Source organism: Passer montanus, unplaced genomic scaffold (assembly GCF_014805655.1).
Source record: "Passer montanus isolate IOZ18808 unplaced genomic scaffold, ASM1480565v1 scaffold34, whole genome shotgun sequence".
NCBI lineage: Eukaryota > Metazoa > Chordata > Aves > Passeriformes > Passeridae > Passer > Passer montanus.
Window position 1 is genome coordinate 4,949,112 of NW_024368152.1, and position 24,642 is coordinate 4,973,753.

The following is a 24,642-nucleotide window of genomic DNA, read 5'->3' on the forward strand; positions in this document are numbered from 1 at the left end:
ATTTCTTTGATGTTTTCAAAGGTAGGAAGAAATTACACATCTTTGAGCGTCACTGAACTTCAAGGTAAAAGGATTTTTCCAGCTGAATACAGTGTACTAATTAGAGCCAATTATAACTCAGCTGACATACCGTGCAATGAAAAGGTCTCTCTAACATTCACTCTATCCTTGTGGGATGCCCATTTTACTTTATTTCATTTTTCATTTATGGGTGTGGTTGTAGTGATCATTCATTCAGATTTTTTAATCTTAAGTAGAGGTTACTCAAATCACCCTTTGAGACATGTTCAGCTGTGTTCGGTACTCGTGACTGAATGTCAAACATTAAATACTATGGAGAAGACGTGGGCAGGAAATATTGGTGAGTGAAAAGAAAAAAGTTACTTTAATGCAAGATACAAATTTTAGAGAAACTGAAGTTTTCATTTGGAGCAGTTTTCAGCATAGCAGAAATGGTGATAATGTCTAAAATGGAAAACAGATAAACCAGGCACCATTTTCCTCAGTGCATCAGCAGTTGCTGACGTTTACAGTTTTCAGAAATGGACAAGACAGTTGTCAAGTTGTTTACAAGAGTTGCCACTCAGAAACTGAGGGCTGATCTTTAAATAATCTATAACAGGAGACAAGCAATTATAGAGGTTGTATTTTATCCTATTTTGTTATCATCTAACTCAGAATGCTTCAATAAAGCTTGCAGCTAGTAGTTTCTAGTACTAAAAAATAAAATTAAATCCTACAGAGAATATTACCTTACCAAAAAATAAGAGTATTTAAAATATTCATTCAAATGCACATATGAAAGGAACCCACTAGCTTCTCCTATGCTGCAAAGATAGTTAACACCTTTATCAATAAAAGTACAGAGCTTTTACCAATGAACAATTCAAAGTCCTCCATTATAGACTAAGGAAGAAAAAAAGCATTGACTTTCATCCATATGAACTGCAGTTATGCCACAAATGTTGGCCAAAGCAAGCATTAACTACTGCTTAACTGCAATTACAGAAGAGACAACCACTTATTTATATAAATGGAAAAATTTTGCTGGACTGAAAACTCTCATGCACTAAAAAATGGAAAATACCCCCATGCATTTGGTAACTCATCCTGCAGCTTCCATGTAGCACACCAGAAGAATTCACATATTAAGAATTCAAATATTGTGCCTGCTTTGCATTACAATGATTCCAATTTAAAGATTATTCTTGCTTATCAGATAATCAGGATATTAATTCTAAAAGACAGGAGATCAGACCAATGGAACCCATGATCTTGTTCCCTACCCAAGTGCCCTACAAAGCAGCCACATTTCTGAATGAAATCAGATCTGGCTATTTTACAGTGTATTGAAGTCTGCTGCAGGGAACACAAGTTGCACTTCATCTCCAAATTCTCAGACATTGAGATCTAATTTGGAGTCCAACTGAAGATGTGGTGAAATGAGAACCACAGCTTCCTAAAAAAACCCAGAAGGTAACATGAACATTTTATCTAAAAATCTGTTGAGCAATGGGAATTGGGAAATGAAGGCTTATTGTGGATGAAAACCCCTAAGAGAGCTGGGCTTTATTCTGACTCTTGCATTATTATTACATTCAGAAAAATAAACTGCTTTACAAATAAAAAAGCATCCCAACATGGAGGTGCCACAGAAAAATCACTTATTTCTAATTTTTTTTTCCTTAAATTATCATGGTGTGGGTCTCTACAACACACTACTCAAGAAGCAGCTCTTGCCACAGACACTATTTCTATTTTGTTGCTTGAACAGGGCTTAAAAAACTCATAGTGAATATTATGGATGTTTGACATGTCCGGAAGGAACATATAACTGGCTTGTCTGTAGATCAAGTAAAGTGATCAGCCTAGGAAAAACATTTTCATAGTTTCAATGTCTGTCAGGAAAGCACAAGGTAAAACTCTTACCCAGCCACTGAAGGCCTCAGGATGACAATATTCATTTCCATGTACTAAGGCAAAAATTAAGGGCTGAAACCATCTTATTTGCAAAGCAGCTGGAGTGATCAAAAACAATCTCTGCAGACTTATTTTACAGAAAACATGTATCTACTTTTGAGAAGGACGACTTGAATATTTTCATAAGGAATTTTTCAAATATGGAAATATGGATATAGCATACTCTTACTAATTTGTGTTGTTTGTAACAAACTGCATGGTTGGTTAGGGGGATAATACCTAAGCAGAATATTCCTCTGAGTATATTTCTCCATTGATTTAAAACATGTCAGGGGGATAATACCTAACAAAGCAGAATATTCCTCTGAGTATATTTCTCAATTGATTTAAAACATGTGCCTAAGAAGAAAATTATGGTTGCCTAGATCTGAATTGATAGTTGAAGAAAATCACCAATTCTTCTGTTCAGAATAACAGAATGCTAAAGGTTTACACAGACCTAGCATAGATGTACCCTCTAACACCTCTAATCCAGCAAATGTTTATTCTGGGGGAATTCGAGGTGAAGAGACTGCAAGAAGCAGCTGGGACTGTAATTAATGTGGTCTCCCTAACTTACCTCTCCATCACCATTGCTGGAGCCTGAACACTGGGATGGATGGACTGTGGGAGGCTGTATCTATTTTACCAAATAGATACACTTAATCACAAATGTACAAGGGCCAATTCTTTCATCCAACAGGCATCCAAAAGACATTTCAAAACCCTGAATTTTTAACTACTATGTAAGCAAGTGTCAGCAGCAACATTGCTACATCTATAGTCATCCCAGAATATTGTGCTGGAAAGAATTCTACCCTAAGGGATAAATATTCTAAATAATAAATTCTTAACGGGGTTTTGGAGAGCAAACTAGAGTCTAATACAAAGAAAACAGGGGCACCTGTTCAGTTAGTTCCTCATGAACATTTAAAATTTTCCTGCATAACTGATTTTTTCACAGTTCTGCAACACTATTTTTCTTTAATATTTCCCACTAACATTTGAAGCAATTCAGTTAAGACTGAACATAAAACTATCAGAATAAATAGATTAGTAGTAGAATAAACAGAAGTATCTATTTCACCTGCAAAATCAGTTGAGGCAGACTTCAGTCCTCACTTTTTTAGTGGTATGAATGGCTTAAGTGATATTACAAAGAGGAAGCTTTTAAAAACAGCTAGATTTTCTTTCAGTGGGAAAAAATCTCAACTAATTTAGCAGTAATACTGGGGAATATGGTGAAAACAGAAAATAAACTATGTTCTAGTTGGGATAGAGAAGTAAAATAGTACTCTACAAACCCTTTTTTTTTTTGTTACTTGGGGAATAACACAATTTCTGCACTATTCTCTGCATCATGATTTATGAATCCAAACCAAACAAAAACTGCAAAGACCTCAAAAAAACTAATTTTCATTCAAGCATATGGAATCTATTAAATTTATTAGAAGTTATAAGTTAACTGAACACATACAGTAAGTTCACAAAAATGAATAAATAAATATTTTTCCCTTTAGTATTTGCTTCAGTGTCAGATTTTAGCTTGACTAAGTTTCCCTCTGCTTTTCATGAGTAGAGTCAAATAAATTCTGATTAAAAGCTAACATAATAAACAGTGCACATAATACAAAGTTCTATTACTTCAGTATCCAATTAATGAATCACATTTATTCCCTAGAAAAAGTGATTACATTGAAAAGCTAAAGTTTTAAAATTGCACAATACTAAGCACTCAAAAATACCACAAACATTCAAGGGAATGAAAATGAGAAAATGAGTGTTCTAAATCACTCTGCTGGATCAAGACATATTTTAGAGAATAACAAAAGTGGAAAAGGAAAGAGAAAACGCAAGAAAGACAATTAATGGTTGAACACTGAATATTTGTATTTATATACAATAGATTATTTTACTTACAATAAAGAAGAATCAAAGATTCAACTGAACAAAATCCTGCGAAGAATTCAGGATCACACAGTATTATGAAGAGAGCAGAGACAAATACAGTTTAAACTTTACCAATTTAGAAAGGATCAGAATATAAAGGGCATTATCAGTACTGATAAGCAGCTGTTAAAATATATTCCCAGTGAAATTTGTCATGTAGTAAATTAGGCCAAAAAAATTGTCTCTATTCTTACTGTAATATCAGAATTGGCTGATGGAATATGTGGAATGAACCAAGTGTGGAATAATTATTTTTAAATGCTGACAATTTCAGATAGCTCTGAAATTCTGTGCATCATGTGAAGATACAATTAATATCCCTCTCCCCCCCAAAAATAGAGTTCAGTTTATACACCAGAATATGCAACTGACAGTCCTGACACTCTCAAAGAAGCCTCTATACAAATATCAGAGGGAGCTCTGTCACCACAATTATATTTCTGGTAGTGGGACATAAGAAGTGTTAAACTAAGATAAGGTTAAAAAACTTATGATTGCATTTATTACATGTCTTTGCTATAAAACATATCTAACAGGTACTGCACCACATATTCAAGACCATACGATCCTTCTAAAAGTATTGTTACTTTCAGGTTTATATTCATTAGGTACAGACTATCAAATTATTTTAGACTTTTTTTTTTTAATGAAACCCTAAGGTAGAACTTTTATACATCTATCCTGAAGCCTACAGAGGGGTTCTATAGAAGAAATAACATTACCAACATCATGACAAGAAAGAGAAGTGATACCTGAATAACACATGAAAGTGTTAGAGCTACTAAAAATAACATTTACATATTTGAGATTCATATTCTCTTACTTCTTGGCTTTTTTACTTGAAAATGTTTTGGGATGGTTTAATTTTGTGGGCTTTTGGGTGTTTAAAAATAAATTTAAAGGCCAAAAAACTAAGTAAAACACTACCGGATATCAGTCATCTGTCTTCAGGGCATCAATTATGAATGAGCCTAACTTTGATCAGGTGACTGTGTGCATTAATGGAATGAACATGATGAAGCAATAAAATGTTATGTATTAAATCTCTACTCAAATTGAAAGGACTATAAGAGCGAATTTTGTACTTCTGTAAAAAGCCAACCTTAATGAGGTTGATTTGTACCGTGCATGGCCAAGGAAGAGACCGTCCTTCTCAGTACTCTATTTGGAGACCTTCAATGAAAAGCCAAATAACATCTAAGTATTTAAAATCTCTGGAAATAGCTCATTTATAATAGCTTTCTCCTTTGTGAATTCAAAGTTCTAATTTAATATTTTAGTGATAAACATCCTGGAGTTCTTGAAACATCTGTGACTCTAAAGAATATTATAACATCTCTTCCTCTCTACATTCTGTTAGATATGGTAATATTTGCATGTTCATATCTAGGATTGATTGAGTGAGATACACCAAAAAAAAAATCAACTTGAGCTAGTAGAACAGCCTAATGAAATAATCTATCATTACTACTAACATACTCATCCCTTTCAAACAAATTTTTAGCAGCTTTTGTTTCCTATATAAAACATGAATTCTTCATTCCTCACTTTTCAGGCTTCTCAGAATTGAGCCTCCACTTATATTGTCTCTGTAACTTCCATGCATTTTCCCTTTACAGCTGTATTTCACTGTTCATCTAACAGTTTCCCCTTATTTACTTTCACTTTATTCTACATTTACTCCATAGATCACAATCTAACTTACTTCACTTGTTCCCCTGTCTTTTGAAGCACATAGCTTAGTACTGAACAGGATCTACCCTATTTTATATCTGCCACCTTTGGAAAGCAAAAAATAGGATGGTAAGCATGGAGAGGCAAGCCTGCTTCCAGCAGATTCAAGAGAAACTCCCTGCTGCGTTATGAATTCAAGATCTCACAGATTTATACTTTCTCTTAAGGCCTGTAGTATCTCCTTTCTCCAAGGACTATCCTGTCAAGTCTACTATCAAAAAAGTCTGCAGCAAAACTGAGAGAGAAGTAGAACAGGAGGTTACTGTTCTAAATACTACAATACAAGTCTTCAGGGGTTTAACAGACAAGAGTTCTGGGGATTCCTCCAAGCTGCACTCAGACAAACAATCAGAATCTCATTAACTGCTGTCCCGTTTCCTTGGCCTCTCCTATGCAGACAGTACTTTGGACAGTAGTGCTTCTTGCAAATATCCAGTGGCAAGTTCCTTTAGTTGAATCTTACAACATTGCACAGATCCACATGCTTACTGTTATACAGGTTTAACTCTGTATGAACACAGATACTTATGGAAGGAATTTATTGAAAATACTTTTTTTCCTTTTAAACACACAAATTTCTGTATGTATCTGGGGTTGTCCACACCGAAAGTAATTCACCCAGTATTTATGCACTTGAAATCCTTCCATTTTGGCTTCCATGAGGAACAGGCAGGGGATGAAAAAATCTTAGGCTAAAATCAAACAGAACAATTAAAGGCCTATTTGTTGGCCTAATTTAAGCATCTGTTTAATTTTCTGAACTCTCTTTATGCCACACAAGAGTTGAGTAAAAATGCTGATGAGTCCCAAATTCAAAGCTTGGAGTGAATAAACAAACTCAGATACTAAAAGTGAAAGGTTCTGCTTAATTTTTAAACACAGTAACTCATGCAATCCAGATAAAATGGAACTGTAGAAAAGCAAATTTCTTTTTCACTTGCCTGTAATGTCTTCGATACTAGATTTTTGCCAAAGGTTTTGCCAAGAGTAAACTTTAAGATTTGTCAGCAAAGTTTAAGATTTTAGTCATAATCCATTGAAAACCCTCTTCTGGTCTTGGCTCACAAAAGAGAACTGGTATTAAACATGTCTCTGCTGGTTTTCAGTAAGAAATTTCAGAGAAATTGGAGCACAGAATTCCATAAAAGAGATGAGATAAAGGCCAAAAAAAATGCAGAATCAGTTCTTAACTTCGGTACAGAGTTGAACAAAACCAGACCTGGAAAAAATCCCCCCCTTGTGTTTCTTAGTGCATGATACCAGAAACAAAAATCAGTGAGGTAAATTTCAGCTACCAGGCTTACCTTGCAAAAGGCATGATAAGGAAGGAAGCAGAGCAGGGTAAACATGAGCAAACTACAAGCAAATAAAGCCCAGAGGAGTGTGGTAGATGCTAGAATACCTAACCAGTGACATGTTCAAGATAGCTTTGCTTTTTTGCCTGTTTTACAATCAAAACTCAAATTACTTATGATCTGCAACCAGATCCATAAATCTCATGAAACATCTGTGCAATGGATACCAAGACACACAAAATATATCTTCCTACAAGCTGCTATCTGGAGCCACTGTCACAAAGGTTGACACCAACATGACATGCTGCATCTTTAAACTGTGTGGGAGACTGCCCACTTTTCCAGGCCCAGCACATAAAGATATAATAAAAGCCCAGTTTCTTATTTAAACTTTTCTAGCATGCATTCTGACTAACAGTAGTCAAAATTAACTTAAAAAATGAAGCCTGTATCAAATCATTCATGGTTGCATTCACACTGCTCTACTGCACACTGTGGATTAAGCCACCCCCTTCAAGTGCACATGGTCACACTGAACTTGGATCCAGTGTTCAGCCTGTGCTTTTCCAGGCAAAATATAAAGCGTATGTATGCTCTAATGGCAAGGCAAATGACAGATCCTTCTTACTGCAAGTAAATGGTGCCAGGCCACCACTGATCTCATAGTGGCTGTGTACACCAGAACGCTGGTCTTACATTGTGGTTTGAAAACTGTTTACACTTTGCATTGAGAAAAATTGCTTTTCTGATTCCTATTTGGTTCCAACAGCAATCAAACCCTTAAGTGTCTAAGGGCTTCATGCTTTTCTAAACACTTAAGTAGGGTAATACAAAGAATATTTACCTTGCTATTTGTAGCCAATGCACCACTCAGTGGGGTGTGGCCTTTATGTGACACAATTAGCACAAAAGGCCTAATTTACTCATTTATGAGCTGTGTCCAATATGAGTGAGACAGGAACAGGAAAGCCTGCTCTAAAACAAGGCTCTCTAACTCAGCTGTGCTTTCCTGAGATGTGAGGAGTACTAATGCCAAATATCCTCTTTACATCTTTTATCTCTCTGTAACACTGCACATTTTCAAATCTCTATGCATATATATACACATGCAGATAGGTAAAGGACATTAAATAGCAGTAGGTATTTGTAAGCACTAAGTACTGAACAAAATTAGATAGCAGATGACTGAAAACTGCTCATGAGCTTGTTATGAGCTGTTACTGGAGTGAAAATAAAATTCTGGGCATTCGTATAATTCACATCCTGTTAAAAAGCAGTGATATGCCTCCTATTCCTCCTTTAGTGACCCAGCTACCACACAAAGTTCTGGCATTCTGGCATCAGACAGAAACTGATTACGGAAAATTAAAAGACAAAAGGCACAAAGCTTAAAAGATTACAACAAACAACAAAACTTCTCCAATTTAGTTGGGAATATTAATTATCAAAAAGTGTCCACAATAAAAAATTAATTAAAATAATAAAATAATTACAAGGAGTACTCATATTAAAATATGTAGCAAAGAATTAAAGGATGCTACTTTGAAGAAATTTAACACTCAGAAAACCTGTATCTTAGAAAAAAGTCACCTATACATTTTTGAATGCACTGATATGTCCTATCTTTTCAAGACCTGCCTAATAAACAGAACCTTCAATTTACCCTTTTTCTCTGGTTACAATTTAATCTGCAAGGCTCAAGCTAGACATCTGTGGCTAGAAATGGATGCTTAATTATATGTCCTGCATCTGATCAGGAAGCAGTGGGAATATGTCATATACGCACATCCACAAAGCACCAAACTTGCAAATACACAATAGACAAATTTAACTTCCTCTTAAATAACAGAAAGGGAAACAAACCTCTGTAATAACCTCTGCTGTATTGCAGCTCTCCTTGTCTTGACTTGTACAACAGATAAAGAGTAGTTACACAGGCACCATGTAACATAATGAATTCTTATCCTTATGAAACAATAAATTACTCACACTTACACTAAATCAGTTGAGTGAAGATTAAAAAAGGAAAAACTTCCACGCAACATCAAATTCATATTCCAAAAGATTCAAATTCTAAGTATTATACCTTTGTGCAAAAAAGGCTTTAGATGGGGGTAGGTGGGAAAAAGCACATTCAAGCAGTACACAGGCTGTTACTCCATATGTGTTTGCAGAACTTTAATAAATGTTTTTAATCTATGAAACATCTGGGACTAAAAATCCAATTTATACTTTTTTTTTTTAAGATGGAATACTTTTAAAGTGCATAGCATAGTTTCTTCAATATAAATCTGCACAAAACTAACAGCATGGGTCTATCCTTTAGGCTTTTTCTAGTAGTATAAAATATGCAGAATCCTACCAGGCCATATTGCCATGGGCTGTGTTGTCAAGGTGACAGAGTAGCTCCAGGGTTTGAGTGTTGCTTGATGAATCATCAGGGGATTCATGACTGCCTGATTCCAATTCCTTCGGCATCCTCCAAACAGCAGCACATGTCATGACTTTAGTGTCTGAAGCTAAGCAACAGAGAATAATGTCAACAGATCATTGTATGGGAGATGTATTTTGTACACACTGCACCAACATTTACACAAATCTATAAGCAATGCACATCTGCTGTTTGAAATATTTAAAAATATTATACCAAGATGAATTCAAAGAATGCAGAACCTGGCTACAGACCTCAAGTTATCAGTCAAGTTGCTGCAAAACTCATAACTAGCACGTATTTGACGTGCATTTCCCTAACAAAAGCAAAATCAGGTGTTCACGAAAACTCTTTGGGATGCATGTTTTCCAAGTTTCATTCCCCATACTGATGTTAATGAAAATGACAAGTTACATTGCTTGATCCCTTAACAGTAAAGACACAGACATCATTTAAACACTTCTAACAGCTATCTCTAGTTTAATCCAGAGTGTTATCTCATATCCTTTACTACCAGCAACTGTTTATTGCAAAATTGGGTCTCCAAAGTAAGTACATGCCTCTAACCCCAGCAAATAAAAATGGTATCCAAAAGACAAACTGAACTCACATGCATATAGCAAAGCACTACAATGTATGAAGAACAAGGCAACTGTAGACTGAGGAGAAAATACCATATGGTCTGTACACATATGGCATTGCCCATCACCCAATATGGCCATTTGCAGCAGTGCAGAATGGGAGGAGACCAGAGCAGCAGTGCATATGTTCACGCTGTTCCAGCCGCTGGTCCAGGGTTCAGTGAGGATGAACGGGTTGGTGTATCCACTCCAGCAGGAACAAAGGAACCAGCCACAGCCATGGTAAGCAAAAGCAGGGGGAGCGGCTGCTGGCTACAGGATGAGCTAAATGAGAAGTCCAGAGGCTAAGCAGCAACGAATGACACATCTTCTCTTCTGAGGTCATTTTAGAGGCCTCTATCCCCAAGTATATTTCAGCTGATTTTAGTCAAGAGTGTCTGATTACAGAGCCATGAGCAAATGCAAGCAACTTCATCAGTGGAAAGGAAAGTGGCAGCAGCTGCATGTAATGAGAGTGTTTTCAAGAGGAAGCAAGGACACTGAAAAGGCCTTCTCAGGCTAAAACAGTACTAACAAAGGAAAAAAAGATGTATTATAAAGGTCACCAATCTGGATATTCTATATGGAAAAAGAGGCAGCCAAACAACAAAACTAACAGCATGGGTCTATCCTTTAGGATAGTAGGACAAAAAGTAAATGATACATAGTAAGTCCTGAGTACAAGAATTCAGACGTTTAAAATTAGGCAGCCAAACAACACAGAGTAGGACAAAAAGTAACTGACACATAGTAAGTCCTGAGTACAAGAATTCAGACATTTAAAATGCAGTCACATGAAATAAAATTTTTTAAAGGTAGTTAGGTGAAACCTGTAGGAAAAAAGGGCCATTTCTGCAACAGGAAAGAGGGATAGGAGGAGGACTTTATATATATTCAGAATACACAGTCATTGGATATTTGATAGATTGTGCTGAGCATAAATTATATCTATGATGCACATAACTATTCTACCGTAATTTGGATATACAAGTTGAATATAATAAAAAGAGACCATACATCTAAAGATGATAAAAAATCCCTTATTTATTAACACTTAATTGAACTTTTGCTAATTGTAGAGCATGCTAACTAAACAGCTATTTCTGAATTACTTCAGGCAAATTGTTTACTCTAGATCCATCAGAGGAAAAGAAGAAAGCAGCAGTGGATGGCTACCTTTCCCTGGCAAAGGGCAAACCCAGACACAGTGTGCTTTGTACACCATGCAAGTAATACTTAAAATGCAATATAGCTAAAGAAGGGGAGATTTACCAAACATTTCACTTCAATATGACAGACCAGTAATAAAAATTTTCTGGTAGATTATAGCTACTAAAAGCTCTGTACCATGCATATAAAGCATTAGCTTTTCCACTATTATCAAGATCATGGCAGAGAACTACAAAAGCAAATCATGGAAAACAAACTACATGCTCCTCAAGCCATCTTTCCTCTCCAGCACAGCACTACAAATCTTAAGACAACTTTAAAATGTCACAAACAAACTTAACATTCAGGAAACAGATTTAAAAATTTTTAAAAAGTAGCCTGCACAAAACACTTTTCAGTGCACTGATAGGTCTTATCTTCCCCAAGAATTACCTAATAAATATTACCTTTTTCTTTTTAGTTGAAATTTAACCTACAAGGCTTCAACTAGTAATCAGCGGTGAGACCAATTCTTAAAATTTATGGTACAATCCATGATATAATTAAAAATGAAGAATCAACTATCACTTCTGAAGTAGTTTTGGGATGGAGGGGTGTGTTTTGGGTTTGCTTAGTTTTGGAGGGTTTTTTGATGTTTTTTACAACAAAAAAAAATGTAGGTAACAAATAGGAATTTTTATGCAGCCGTATTTTTAAAAGGTTAGAGAATGATTTTAAGTATTGTTTACTTTTGATAAATTTAAAATTACTCCTACTAGAATATATATAAGTATAATGAAATTATGAAGGCCATCTTACATCACAGTTATCTGAATACAGAAAGCAAAGGGGCCCTTTCCACTCTCATATGTGACATATACAGCAATATCCAGCATTGATGTTTCATTATACTGGTTCAGTCTCAATTCAGACTTCTCATTTCATTTACAAAAATCTGCTGTTATTCCACTTCCCTTAAAATTCTCTGATAATTGTGAAGCTGCCCATAAAACTTGCATGATCACCTCCTACACCACATTTTTTCTGAAATGTTACAGAAGACCACATTCTTACGGTTTCAACTTTTCTTGCTAGTAGATGGCTAGGTGGTTCCAAAATTATTTCAAACTCTGTTTGGTAAAACATGGAGCAAATGTATTAACATTTCAATGCCCTGCACCTGTTCAAGAAGCAGTGAGAACGTGTCATGTACACACACCCATAAAGCACCAAACTTGCAAATACACAATGAATAAATTTAACATTCTTCTAAATACCAGAACAGAAAAGGAAAGAACTCCCTGTAATAAACTCTGTAGTACTGAGCTCTCCTTTTTTTGTCTTAAGGAAAAAAAATGAGTTGTTACACAGGTGCCATATAATATGAATTTTCATCCTTAAGATACAATAAAAATAACTTCCATATAGGCCAAATCAGTTGTGGGAAGACTGGAAATCAAAGACTGAAGTGCAACATCAAATTTAAAAGATAAAAAGATTGAAAAATCCATCCATAAAAAGGTTGAAATTCCAAGTATTGCTGCTTTGTGCAGTAAAGGTTTTAGATGGAGGAAAGTGGGGAAAAACATTCTCAAGACATCTTTCTCTAACCACAGCACCACAACCTTAAAGACAGCAAGGAAATGATATTTTAGTTTCTTCAAACTGGAGTATTAGCTCCTTGCACAATCAGATTTCCAGACTGAAAATCCTAAAACAACTAAACAAGCATCATTTTGAACATTGAAGGAGACCAAAGCATAAATGTATGTGTATATATATACACAGAGAGAGAGAGAAATCGCAGAAACTTGAGGTGATCCAGGCTCCTATAACACTTTGGTGGTTTGAAAACTGAAGTACAGGTTAGTGCAGAATTTTGTGCAGTTCTATGCCTGTTTTACTTCACTGGGACTAGTGGTGAAGGATAAATTAAACTGCACATCAGAAAGAGATAACACTAAAAGCCAACAAGCACAAAATTTTGACACTCAGCACAGACATTGTCCTCTGCTTTCAGCTGGGTTTGGTGATGCTCAGGGAAAGTGACAGACTGCTTTCCAGCTGCTGAATGTCCATCCATCTTGAACAACTGTATGTGCATTGCAAATATTCTAATTTTAAACTTTGGAGAAATTCTGGAATTAGATACATGGCTGAAATCTGTAGAACAAAGACTTTATTCAGAGCACTACTAACTTCTCCTTGGACAATTCTGACACTTTTTTAATTCCCAGATGTGTGAAACCAAAACAGAATTCCACAGCCACACAGAGAAGTAATTTTATATATGGCTGGCCTTAAGGAAGGCTTAACTTACCTTTATATAAGTATGGAAATATAATTTTAAAAATATACCATTTTCTCTCTTGTAAAAGAGAGGGCAATCTATGTGCTGAGTGAAAGTGTCACTCTTCTGATAGATGGAGTTTTTTCTGGGCCACAATTTGTCGTAATAGAATAACCACTAGATAGAAACTTACAAAATCCACAAACAGAAACAGGAACTCTCACTACATTGATATCAAAGGCCCACAACAAGCTTCCCATAGCCACATGAAAAGCTCACTAACAGTATACAGTATTTGTGGCATTACCCATCTAGCCTTATTTCCCAAGTGATCATATGAAAATTTAAAAATCCAGTGTTATTGGGTAATTTCACTACCACCTCTGTAGTGCCATTGCTTATCCAGAATGCCTACAGGCAAAGAGAAACTCCAGGTTTTCCCATCTTTTACTATCTTCACATCACATTACTGCACATATGCATACAAAATGACAATGTTTTTATCTACCAGCTCTCATATTATCACTTTAAAATGCAAAAAGACAAGTATGAAACTGATACTGAAATGACAATGCCAGTTATTCTGTAAAAGAAAGAAAAACAAGGTAAAAACATAGTGTCTCTACAAAAAAAAATGTAGGTAACAAATAGGAATTTTTATGCAGCCGTATTTTTAAAAGGTTAGAGAATGATTTTAAGTATTGTTTACTTTTGATAAATTTAAAATTACTCCTACTAGAATATATATAAGTATAATGAAATTATGAAGGCCATCTTACATCACAGTTATCTGAATACAGAAAGCAAAGGGGCCCTTTCCACTCTCATATGTGACATATACAGCAATATCCAGCATTGATGTTTCATTATACTGGTTCAGTCTCAATTCAGACTTCTCATTTCATTTACAAAAATCTGCTGTTATTCCACTTCCCTTAAAATTCTCTGATAATTGTGAAGCTGCCCATAAAACTTGCATGATCACCTCCTACACCACATTTTTTCTGAAATGTTACAGAAGACCACATTCTTACGGTTTCAACTTTTCTTGCTAGTAGATGGCTAGGTGGTTCCAAAATTATTTCAAACTCTGTTTGGTAAAACATGGAGCAAATGTATTAACATTTCAATGCCCTGCACCTGTTCAAGAAGCAGTGAGAACGTGTCATGTACACACACCCATAAAGCACCAAACTTGCAAATACACAATGAATAAATTTAACCTTCTTCTGAATACCAGAAAAGGAAACAACTCCCTGTAATAAACTCTGTAGTACTGAGCTCTCCTTTTTTTGTCTTAAGCAAAAAAAATGAGTTGTTACACAGGTGCCATATAATATGAATTTTCATCCTTAAGATACAATAAAAATAACTTCCATATAGGCCAAATCAGTTGAGGGAAGACTGGAAATCAAAGACTGAAGTGCAACATCAAATTTAAAAGATAAAAAGATTGAAAAATCCATCCATAAAAAGGTTGAAATTCCAAGTATTGCTGCTTTGTGCAGTAAAGGTTTTAGATGGAGGAAAGTGGGGAAAAACATTCTCAAGACATCTTTCTCTAACCACAGCACCACAACCTTAAAGACAGCAAGGAAATGATATTTTAGTTTCTTCAAACTGGAGTATTAGCTCCTTGCACAATCAGATTTCCAGACTGAAAATCCTAAAACAACTAAACAAGCATCATTTTGAACATTGAAGGAGACCAAAGCATAAATGTATGTGTATATATATACACAGAGAGAGAGAGAAATCGCAGAAACTTGAGGTGATCCAGGCTCCTATAACACTTTGGTGGTTTGAAAACTGAAGTACAGGTTAGTGCAGAATTTTGTGCAGTTCTATGCCTGTTTTACTTCACTGGAACTAGTGGTGAAGGATAAATTAAACTGCACATCAGAAAGAGATAACACTAAAAGCCAACAAGCACAAAATTTTGACACTCAGCACAGACATTGTCCTCTGCTTTCAGCTGGGTTTGGTGATGCTCAGGGAAAGTGACAGACTGCTTTCCAGCTGCTGAATGTCCATCCATCTTGAACAACTGTATGTGCATTGCAAATATTCTAATTTTAAACTTTGGAGAAATTCTGGAATTAGATACATGGCTGAAATCTGTAGAACAAAGACTTTATTCAGAGCACTACTAACTTCTCCTTGGACAATTCTGACACTTTTTTAATTCCCAGATGTGTGAAACCAAAACAGAATTCCACAGCCACACAGAGAAGTAATTTTATATATGGCTGGCCTTAAGGAAGGCTTAACTTGCCTTTATATAAGTAAGGAAATATAATTTTAAAAATATACTATTTTCTCTCTTGTAAAAGAGAGGGCAATCTATGTGCTGAGTGAAAGTGTCACTCTTCTGATAAGTGCAGTTTTTTCTGGGCCACAATTTCTCTTAATAGAATAACCACTAGATAGAAACTTACAAAATCCACAAACAGAAACAGGAACTCTCACTACATTGATATCAAAGGCCCACAACAAGCTTCCCATAGCCACATGAAAAGCTCACTAACAGTATACAGTATTTGTGGCATTACCCATCTAGCCTTATTTCCCAAGTGATCATATGAAAATTTAAAAATCCAGTGTTATTGGGTAATTTCACTACCACCTCTGTAGTGCCATTGCTTATCCAGAATGCCTACAGGCAAAGAGAAACTCCAGGTTTTCCCATCTTTTACTATCTTCACATCACATTACTGCACATATGCATACAAAATGACAATGTTTTTATCTACCAGCTCTCATATTATCACTTTAAAATGCAAAAAGACAAGTATGAAACTGATACTGAAATGACAATGCCAGTTATTCTGTAAAAGAAAGAAAAACAAGGTAAAAACATAGTGTCTCTATGTCGTGCTTCTATGCCTTCCTTTAGTTGTAAACCATTTTTGCATCCCTACTTCATATTGAAATGAGGATTTTCATTTATGTCATACCACCAATGCAGAAGAGAACAGATAAGGTTGTGTTGAAGTTTTATCACTGAGTATATTAAGAAAAATGTTACAAGGTTTACTAAGCACTACTGAACTTTCATAAAGAGTAAGTCAAAGGTTTGAAGAAGAATGTCCCACTGTATTCCTCACACATGGTTCACATTTAATGATCCAGAAATGAGACCGTGAACTATATGAAACTAATATTGAAACGACAATGCCAGTTATTCTGTAAAAGAAAGAAAAACAAGGTAAAAACATAGTGTCTCTATGTCGTGCTTCTATGCCTTCCTTTAGTTGTAAACCATTTTTGCATCCCTACTTCATATTGAAATGAGGATTTTCATTTATGTCATACCACCAATGCAGAAGAGAACAGATAAGGTTGTGTTGAAGTTTTATCACTGAGTATATTAAGAAAAATGTTACAAGGTTTACTAAGCACTACTGAACTTTCACAAAGAGTAAGTCAAAGGTTTGAAGAAGAATGTCCCACTGTATTCCTCACACATGGTTCACATTTAATGATCCAGAAATGAGACCATGAACTATTGAATCTTAGTCATATTTATTCTTCCTCATTCAAGAGGGGGAAATATTTGTTCCTTCTCATCCCTTATCTAATTCATCATACATCTTCAGTATATCTTTTGCAAGGTACAGCTAAGGATGGAGCTAAATGTACTTGTTCCAATTGCAGCAACCTTCTGTTAAGCACCATTTCCCCAAGTCCACCAATATTATCTCCTGGGCAGAGGATAATATCTGCTAGAGTGACTGCACATAGTTTCATCTACCTAGTTCTGTTGAAATGATCCAGGCTAGCAAACAAGCAAAACAGAAATTAAGAAATAAACAAGTAATCCCATACTTTGACAGCACTGAATTAGGAAGTAACGACACATTAAGCTGGTAGCAATAAGGGTACAGTAATCACATGTAGGAAATAAACTTTGTTGAGTTCAGCCAAAGCCTAAGAGATAATCATGGCTATAGAACATGAGGCCATTGTTGGTGCCTACTTTACAAGTTGAGCAGGTGAGAAAACTCTCTGCATGCAGAGCCTACAATTTGCAAAGGGCCACACCATGATCAGTAAATACCAATTTTCCCTGCAGCACTCGAAAGGACTTCTCAATGAGGACTATTTCTATGACAATTTTTAGCTTTATACTACCAGCTGGTTCCAACACAGGGAAAAAAAGCAAAAAATTTAGATTGGTGGGACATCCCATTTATCTTCATGCAAACACTGTTTCCCTTGGAGAATTGCTCCAACTTAATTTAAGAAATAAGCCCAGGGAAAAATATCTGCCTGAAATTTAAAAATAACAGGAAGCTACTGACCAGAGTTCAAAAAGAAACACACCTGTAAGGTTAACTACAGGTAGCTGTTACTCCTTGATAAACTTCCTTCACACAGAAATCAATTCACAGCACTGCTGCTGCTGGAGCACAGTAGCCAGCAGACACCCCTTAGAAACCATGCAATCGTTTCTGTACTAGATGCAAAAATAAAAATCTGTTGATAGAAGATCACTGCAGATTCCAGATGCAATACAGTTTTCAGGACACTGGAAGTCATTCCTGCTGTTGTCGAAAATTACAATTTTTTATGAACTGGTAGTTTTTAAAGCTAGGAGGGATGGCCTGTGCACTTCACATCACTCTTGATTTTGCATCAGCAATTCCTACAGTTGAAGACTTGCAGAATGAAAGAAGTGAGTTTTGTCACATTTCCAGACTTAGACAGATGAACTTAATTCTTATAAAGATTCCTTCAGAAAATGCCACAGACAGCAAAATTACAAAGAATGCAACTGAACATGAGATACCATAAAATCTGTTTATACAGTCTTCTTAATTTATTCTCTTTAATAAATAACACTTTTTAAAAGGACCTAACCTCATGCAACCTCAGTAAAAATACCAAGAAACCAACTGATATCTGGACCACTGATGCAGTAAATCAGAAGAGCCAAACAAGAAATACAGAGTTCAAGGCAGACCAAAAAATCCCCAAAAAATCCCCAAAAACAAAAGGCAAAAATCACCGCTTAAAACTACTTTAGAGAGACTCTCATCAAATGTTACTAAAATAAATATGAAATACAAAAAAATCCAAAGAATATATGGAATATAAAAACCAAACCCTCAATGGAAGTGTGGATACTAATCAATATTCTGCAGTTTCAGCAAATAAGGACTGAGTACATTCAGAAACACACCAAATCTGTTCTCCTTCCTGTTTCAGGCGTGGACAGATGCACATTTAGGACTTGTTAAAAGTCAGCATTATTACTCACTGGAGCTGGTTTTCCAAAAGGGAAGCTACTACCTTTGCAAATAAATACAGATATTAGAAAAAAATAAAAGAGAAACTTATTTTAAGAGGAGTAATTAAAAATTATCTTTATTATTTCACAACAAAGTTTAAAACAGTATTTTGAGAAGTTAGCACCTCCCTTAAGCAAAGTGTTAAGTGGATGTTACTACAATATAAAAGAAGTACAAAAAAAGAGTTCAATGGACATTTACAAACACTACCACCTGCCCCCTCACCCCTCCACGGTTACCCAACACATTCAAGTGGATCTTAATCCCAATTATATAGGTCCACATTGGACAACATTAGAGTTCAATCACCCACATTTCATGCTTCTGGCATCACTTGCTGAATAAACCACACCATGCTGCTGCAGTCCTGAGAAGCTTCCAGCAAACCAGATATAGGTCCCTCATAGCTATATCATTTCACATATCACTTTATGTTCAATCATTCTTTATGGTCTTTCTTAATGAAAAACCTGATATATCACCTTTGTTCTTCCTTCTCCCGAAATTCAAGCCAATTATTGCTAGCCTCCCAGTCTCTTTTTGAATAATTCCAAAAGACATTTTATATGTACATCAGTAATTTAGTATTTTAAAGTTAATTCTTGATCACCAATAGCTATACACACCTGACTGCACTATCTACAGGAACAATGTTTTCATATCACTTTTTGCTGTCACTCCACTTGATTCCCCTGTGTTTAACCTTGAAACCTGAATGACAATGCTTCCTACATCACTGCCTGCAGACATTCACACTGAAGCTGGAGGAGCTGAAGTATCAGTGCCTGACAGGGTTTGCTCTTTGATCAGCTCAGGTGGTGCAAAGCCAGCTGTCTGCAGTTATTCTGTTGCCCAGGGAACAACAACTGAAGTGTGTACTTCCTAAATCTGCACAGGAGGCCCTTCTGCAGCATTGCCACAGCAGCTCGTGCTGTGCAAGGCTGAAGTGGTGAGGCTGCTATAGCTACAGCCCAGCTGGTGCCCATTAGTGCTCTCGGTATGACAGGAACAAGCAGCCAGTGCTCAGAACCCCCCTCCCTGCCACTGACAAACAGTTAGCACTCCTCCTTATCAATGTGAACATTCTTATTTGAGTTGAACAGAATTAAAAAATAAAAACAAAATTACTCATGTATGCATATTTTGTTTTAAAAAATAATATGCCTTTCAGCCTTTCTAATCAATTAATAAAAAAATAAACTGTATTCTGTTTATTCAATGTCATGTCCTTCACAGGCAAAAAAAGAGGAGGAAAATAGATCCCTCATTTTCTGGGTTAGCAACTTCATCTTATGTCCTAAAAGCCTGTGTAGTCCTTGATTTTACTTTTTTTCTGAAATACAGAGGGTGAGATATATATGGGAATAAAGAGCTACAAGCAGTTTAATTTTTCTTACCATTACTTATATGCATTTTTAGCTATCAAAAACCAGACACTGATTTTCAAAAAAAACCCCCACGAAATAAAATAAAAAAAGCAAAATCCAAGGAAGTTTTAAAAACCTCACCTGCTACTAACACAGCTAGAACGATCTATGAGTGTGCAAAGGCATGGAGAGACAGGTAAACCCATCATTTTCTATGGAAGAACAGGAGCTAGTGAGCAGAAAGCAGGCAGTCAAATTGGAAAAGGCATAAATTGCACTTCTTAATAGTCTGATGCTTCTTATGCTATCCCAAGGTGATTTGAGACAATGTTTCAGCACAGATCTTTTTTGCTGATATACTCTGCAGATATACATCTGTTTGAGGGAGGTCAAAATTTACTGATTGCATTTTGGGAAGTCTGCCATATGGGGACAGCCCTGGCAAAGAACCGCAACCATCGCTATACTGGTGAGCTGAACTCTGCTCTTCAGGCAGAATTTGGGTGCAGTAAGGTAAAAGCTGCATCAAGAGTGACAGCCACACAAACAAAAAGGTATTGGCTGGCCATATAAAAATAATTTGTGAGATTTAACTCTGTGCTGAGGAAAGCTGCACAGTACACCAATAAAACTTAATGAGGGATATTTACATGTTGGCTTCTATCATCACAAAGGCGAGTGGAGCTGAACAGCATCATCCACATTGGTACTTTTACACACACAACAGTTGTCTCACAGAGGTAACATGGCAGTTGTCAGTGAAATAAGGTGAAATGAAACCAATACACTTAAGCTCCCCCTTGATATTTCATAAAGTAAAAACTGCACTCCTTAACAAGTTGATGGGAACTGCAGACCACTCATCCCCCTACTGAACTGGGGGGGGATATAATTATATAGATATAGTATATCTATATAACTTCAAGCATACCCATTCTACTCCATAGGAGTTCCAAAGACAAATATAACTTCTGTAGTAAGTCTGCCTCAAGCAGGACAAATGCCACTCTATCTAATACAAGCGGTTTGCATGGCTGCCTCAAGCTTGACAAATCACTAGCTCAATTGGAAAAGGCAGGTTCACCACCCCTGACATCAGCCTTCCATGGTCTCCACTTGGTACTTCCCCTCAATAGAAATCCAGATGTGTGGCCAAAACCAACACCCACAAAATTTCTCCCAGCACTAGCTTGGGATTCAAAGCTTTGATCTCAGAACCATAATCTGCTTGTATCTTTAAGCGGACAATTTGGGTAGCTAGCTTCCCAATGTGTTCACATATCAAGCAAAAGTAATTAATGGAAGAAAAAAATTATAAACAACTACTAGCTAGATACACTATTTTGAGATACACTCAGTTTTCTGTTCATTAGGTCAGTTACAAGTGCTACAATAAGAAAGGTATTTTTACTTATACAAGAAGAATAAGTTGTGGTTGGGATTTTTCTTAGTTCAAGATATCAACAACTACCACATACAAAAAGTCTAAAGAAAAAGACTAAATATTGCCCTCTGCTAGTCAATAGTTTTCTCAACTTGGGGCATTCAAACAATACATCATGTTGTTAGTTGTCTGCTAATAACTAAGCAGTTCTTATTTGTTTACACCTCAGAAACACTCACAGGAGAGAAACCCCATGGCATTTTCTTTTTTTTAACTCAAGTGGAGAAAGATATATAGCTCCTTCCAAAAAGGCTTATAATCTAAGAAAAGTAATTATGAAACCAAATAGAAACATACCCAGAAATACCTTGGCAGTCAAATCTTCAGCTCAGGGATGGGGTACAATTCCTTTGACCAAGTACACCTTATCGTTTATATCAAATACAGAGTCTTACTCGTGCGTACAATCTTACTGGGATTAGAGGTATGGATCTTTAGCAGGGATGTATCAGGAAGGCGAGAGGGGAGAATCACCCTTTATAAACATCACCAACTAGAGTGCATAGAGCTCCCAGCTCAAATGAGAGATTATGGTTTAGGATTAGAAGGTAGACCAAACTGACAAAATGCAGTTGGTGTCTGCTAGAAGAATGAAACAAAGGATAACACAATCTTCTGACAATGAGAAGGAGTTTCATATTTATAGTCTTGGTCCTTGTGTAGGACTTTAATAAGCTCAGTGTCTAGTGGAGGGGTCTTTGCTATCCTCAGGATTGAGAGATCCCAGGCTGTCAAGACTAGTGGGAAAGTCAAGTTAGGGAATATTTAAAGAAATTGGATCCTAGTAATGCATCCAGATGAACTGGATGCAGCCAATGTATTTATGAGGCCAGTTTCAATTAACTCTGAAAGGTCATGGTGCTGGAGAGAGGTTCCTGAGGACTCTGAGAAAACAAATGGCAGTCCTATATTTAAGATGGGGAAGAAGGATCCATATACTAGTCAGTCTCCCCTTAGTCCCCAGGAAGGTGACAGATTTAGAGAATATGAAAAACATTTCTAAACATAATGTGACTGGGACTACTCAGTACAGATTTATGAAGGAGATATCATGTCTGACACATGATTGCATTCTGCAGTGAAAATTAAATTAAAAACAGGCATGGTAAAAATGGGGAAAGCAGTTGATGTTATTTATCTTTAACAAGACTTTGGTCCACAAAATCCTCACAGAAAACTGAAGACCAGGAAGGTTGGGTTCAAAACTCATTGAACTGCAATTCTTAAAGGGTTGTGGTCAGTGGCATAAAAGTCATATGGAGCCAGTCACTACTGGTATGCCTCAGGAGCTCACAGTGGGGCCAGCACTGTTCAGCATCTTCATTAATGACCTCAGGGAACATCAGAGGGACAGAAACAGGCTGGAAAAACAGACCAACAGGTACCTCAAAGTTCAACAATGCTCTGCAGAAAGGGCTCTGAAGGTTATGGTGACAGCAAAAATTTGAGCGTAAGGAACAGTGGAGAATAGCTGTTAGTCTACTACATGGCATGTGCACCCACAGTGGATATCATAAAACTGCTGCAAAATAGTCTTCACAATATCAAAAAAGACATATATTAACCTCAAATTCTCATACTTCCTGTACCTGTCACTCAAATTGCTGCAGAAGCAGAAATGTCCTAAGTTTTATGTCTAATGGTCAGAAACACTGATGCATGCTTGATGACACATAAAAAAAAATACCCCCTACACACAAGAGCATTTAAGAATGCAAACTAGCACCTAGAATCAGGAGAAAAATCTTGAACTAAAATAGTCCTCAAAACATTTTAACATGGTTTCATAAGAGGACATGTAGATAATAGAATATGCTAGAGAATTGATGTCATCATATAACTACAATAACTCAAGATTTGCTACTTTATGAAAAAATTATCATTTTTATAACTATTTAAGGTATTGCTAGCACTTGAATTGTGATGTTGATAAGTCAGCAAGAGGGAAAAAAGCAAAAGAAACAAGAAAAAAATCTTTATGCTCTTAAGGGTATGAAGCAAGAGATACTCCTTGGCCTCTCCAGCTTTCCAAGAAGGATGGGATAATGCAAAATTAAAGCAGGCTATCTTTTCATGGTAGAACAAATGTCACAAGATATGGAATGCAAAAAAGTGAGGTTGCAAAATGTCTTAACATTTACCAGAAAGAACTTACGCATGATACTTGGCTTCACTTGCATTATTTGGGAATAACTCTGAAGTCTAATACAAAACTAGTATAATACAGAGAAAAGCAAGCCTTTAACTTTCACTTATGCAACAAAATCATTGCACAAGGATGCCTAAACACAAACTGTAAGAATTTAGATGTTTCTGCAAAATGTTATTTACTGTAACAATAGCATTGACTGGAGATGGCAAAAGAATACATTCTCTTGCAGTCTTTTATATTAGTTGAGATCAATATTTGAAAATAGAGTTTAAAAACTACTTTGAATTAGAGGCAGAAAAACACTTCTTTTGTTCTAAGAAAAAAAAAAACTTAAAAAAGGGGAAGAGAATTAAACCTTCTAACAGTGAAAGAGAGAGCAGTCTGATAATTCAAGAGATTATCCCTCAGTGACAGCACTAATTCAGAAGCATTTTATCCACTTTCTGCATTTAAAGCACTCTTTTCAATATCATGACCATTCTGTTATACTTGAATTTCTGTCATTTTCTCTCCTCCCTCTTCTGACATTCATTTTCTTTTGCTTCATACCAAAAATGTTGCAATTATCCTGATAATCGCTGTCAAATAAAGATGAAATCCTAAATCAAGGGATAACAAGGATCTGTGCTTCAAGTTAATTCTATTATACATGGTCCTTGGTCCCCCAGCTCTTACAATTTTCACTGTGCATCTGCTCTTACACAATGGCTGAGACACTACTGAGTTTAGCTCCTACAGCAGTCTTACATGCAAGTAAGATTATAGCACAGACGATGATATGACAGCTACGTTACCTCTCATCTGGACACAACTCAATGTACATCTATGCACAGAGGCCTTCAAATTTGAACAGAATTAACATGGAACAATTTCTCAAGCTGTTCATCACTTGTGTAGCGTTCTTCTGTCATGTGGATCAGATAGACAACGATTTAATTTAAAACCTTACTGCAAACT

General features: G+C 36.1%; 1 protein-coding gene across 2 annotated transcripts in view; it reads right to left on the minus strand.

Annotated features, from left to right (window-relative positions):
* The window catches only part of EIPR1 (EARP complex and GARP complex interacting protein 1), a 77,669-nt gene that overhangs the window by 29,363 nt on the left and 23,664 nt on the right, over positions 1-24,642 (minus strand). For both annotated transcript variants that reach the window (XM_039715573.1, XM_039715572.1), the window contains exon 4: positions 9,301-9,457. In XM_039715573.1, the coding sequence (XP_039571507.1) occupies positions 9,301-9,457 (157 nt within the window). The remainder of the gene's footprint in view (positions 1-9,300; positions 9,458-24,642) is intronic.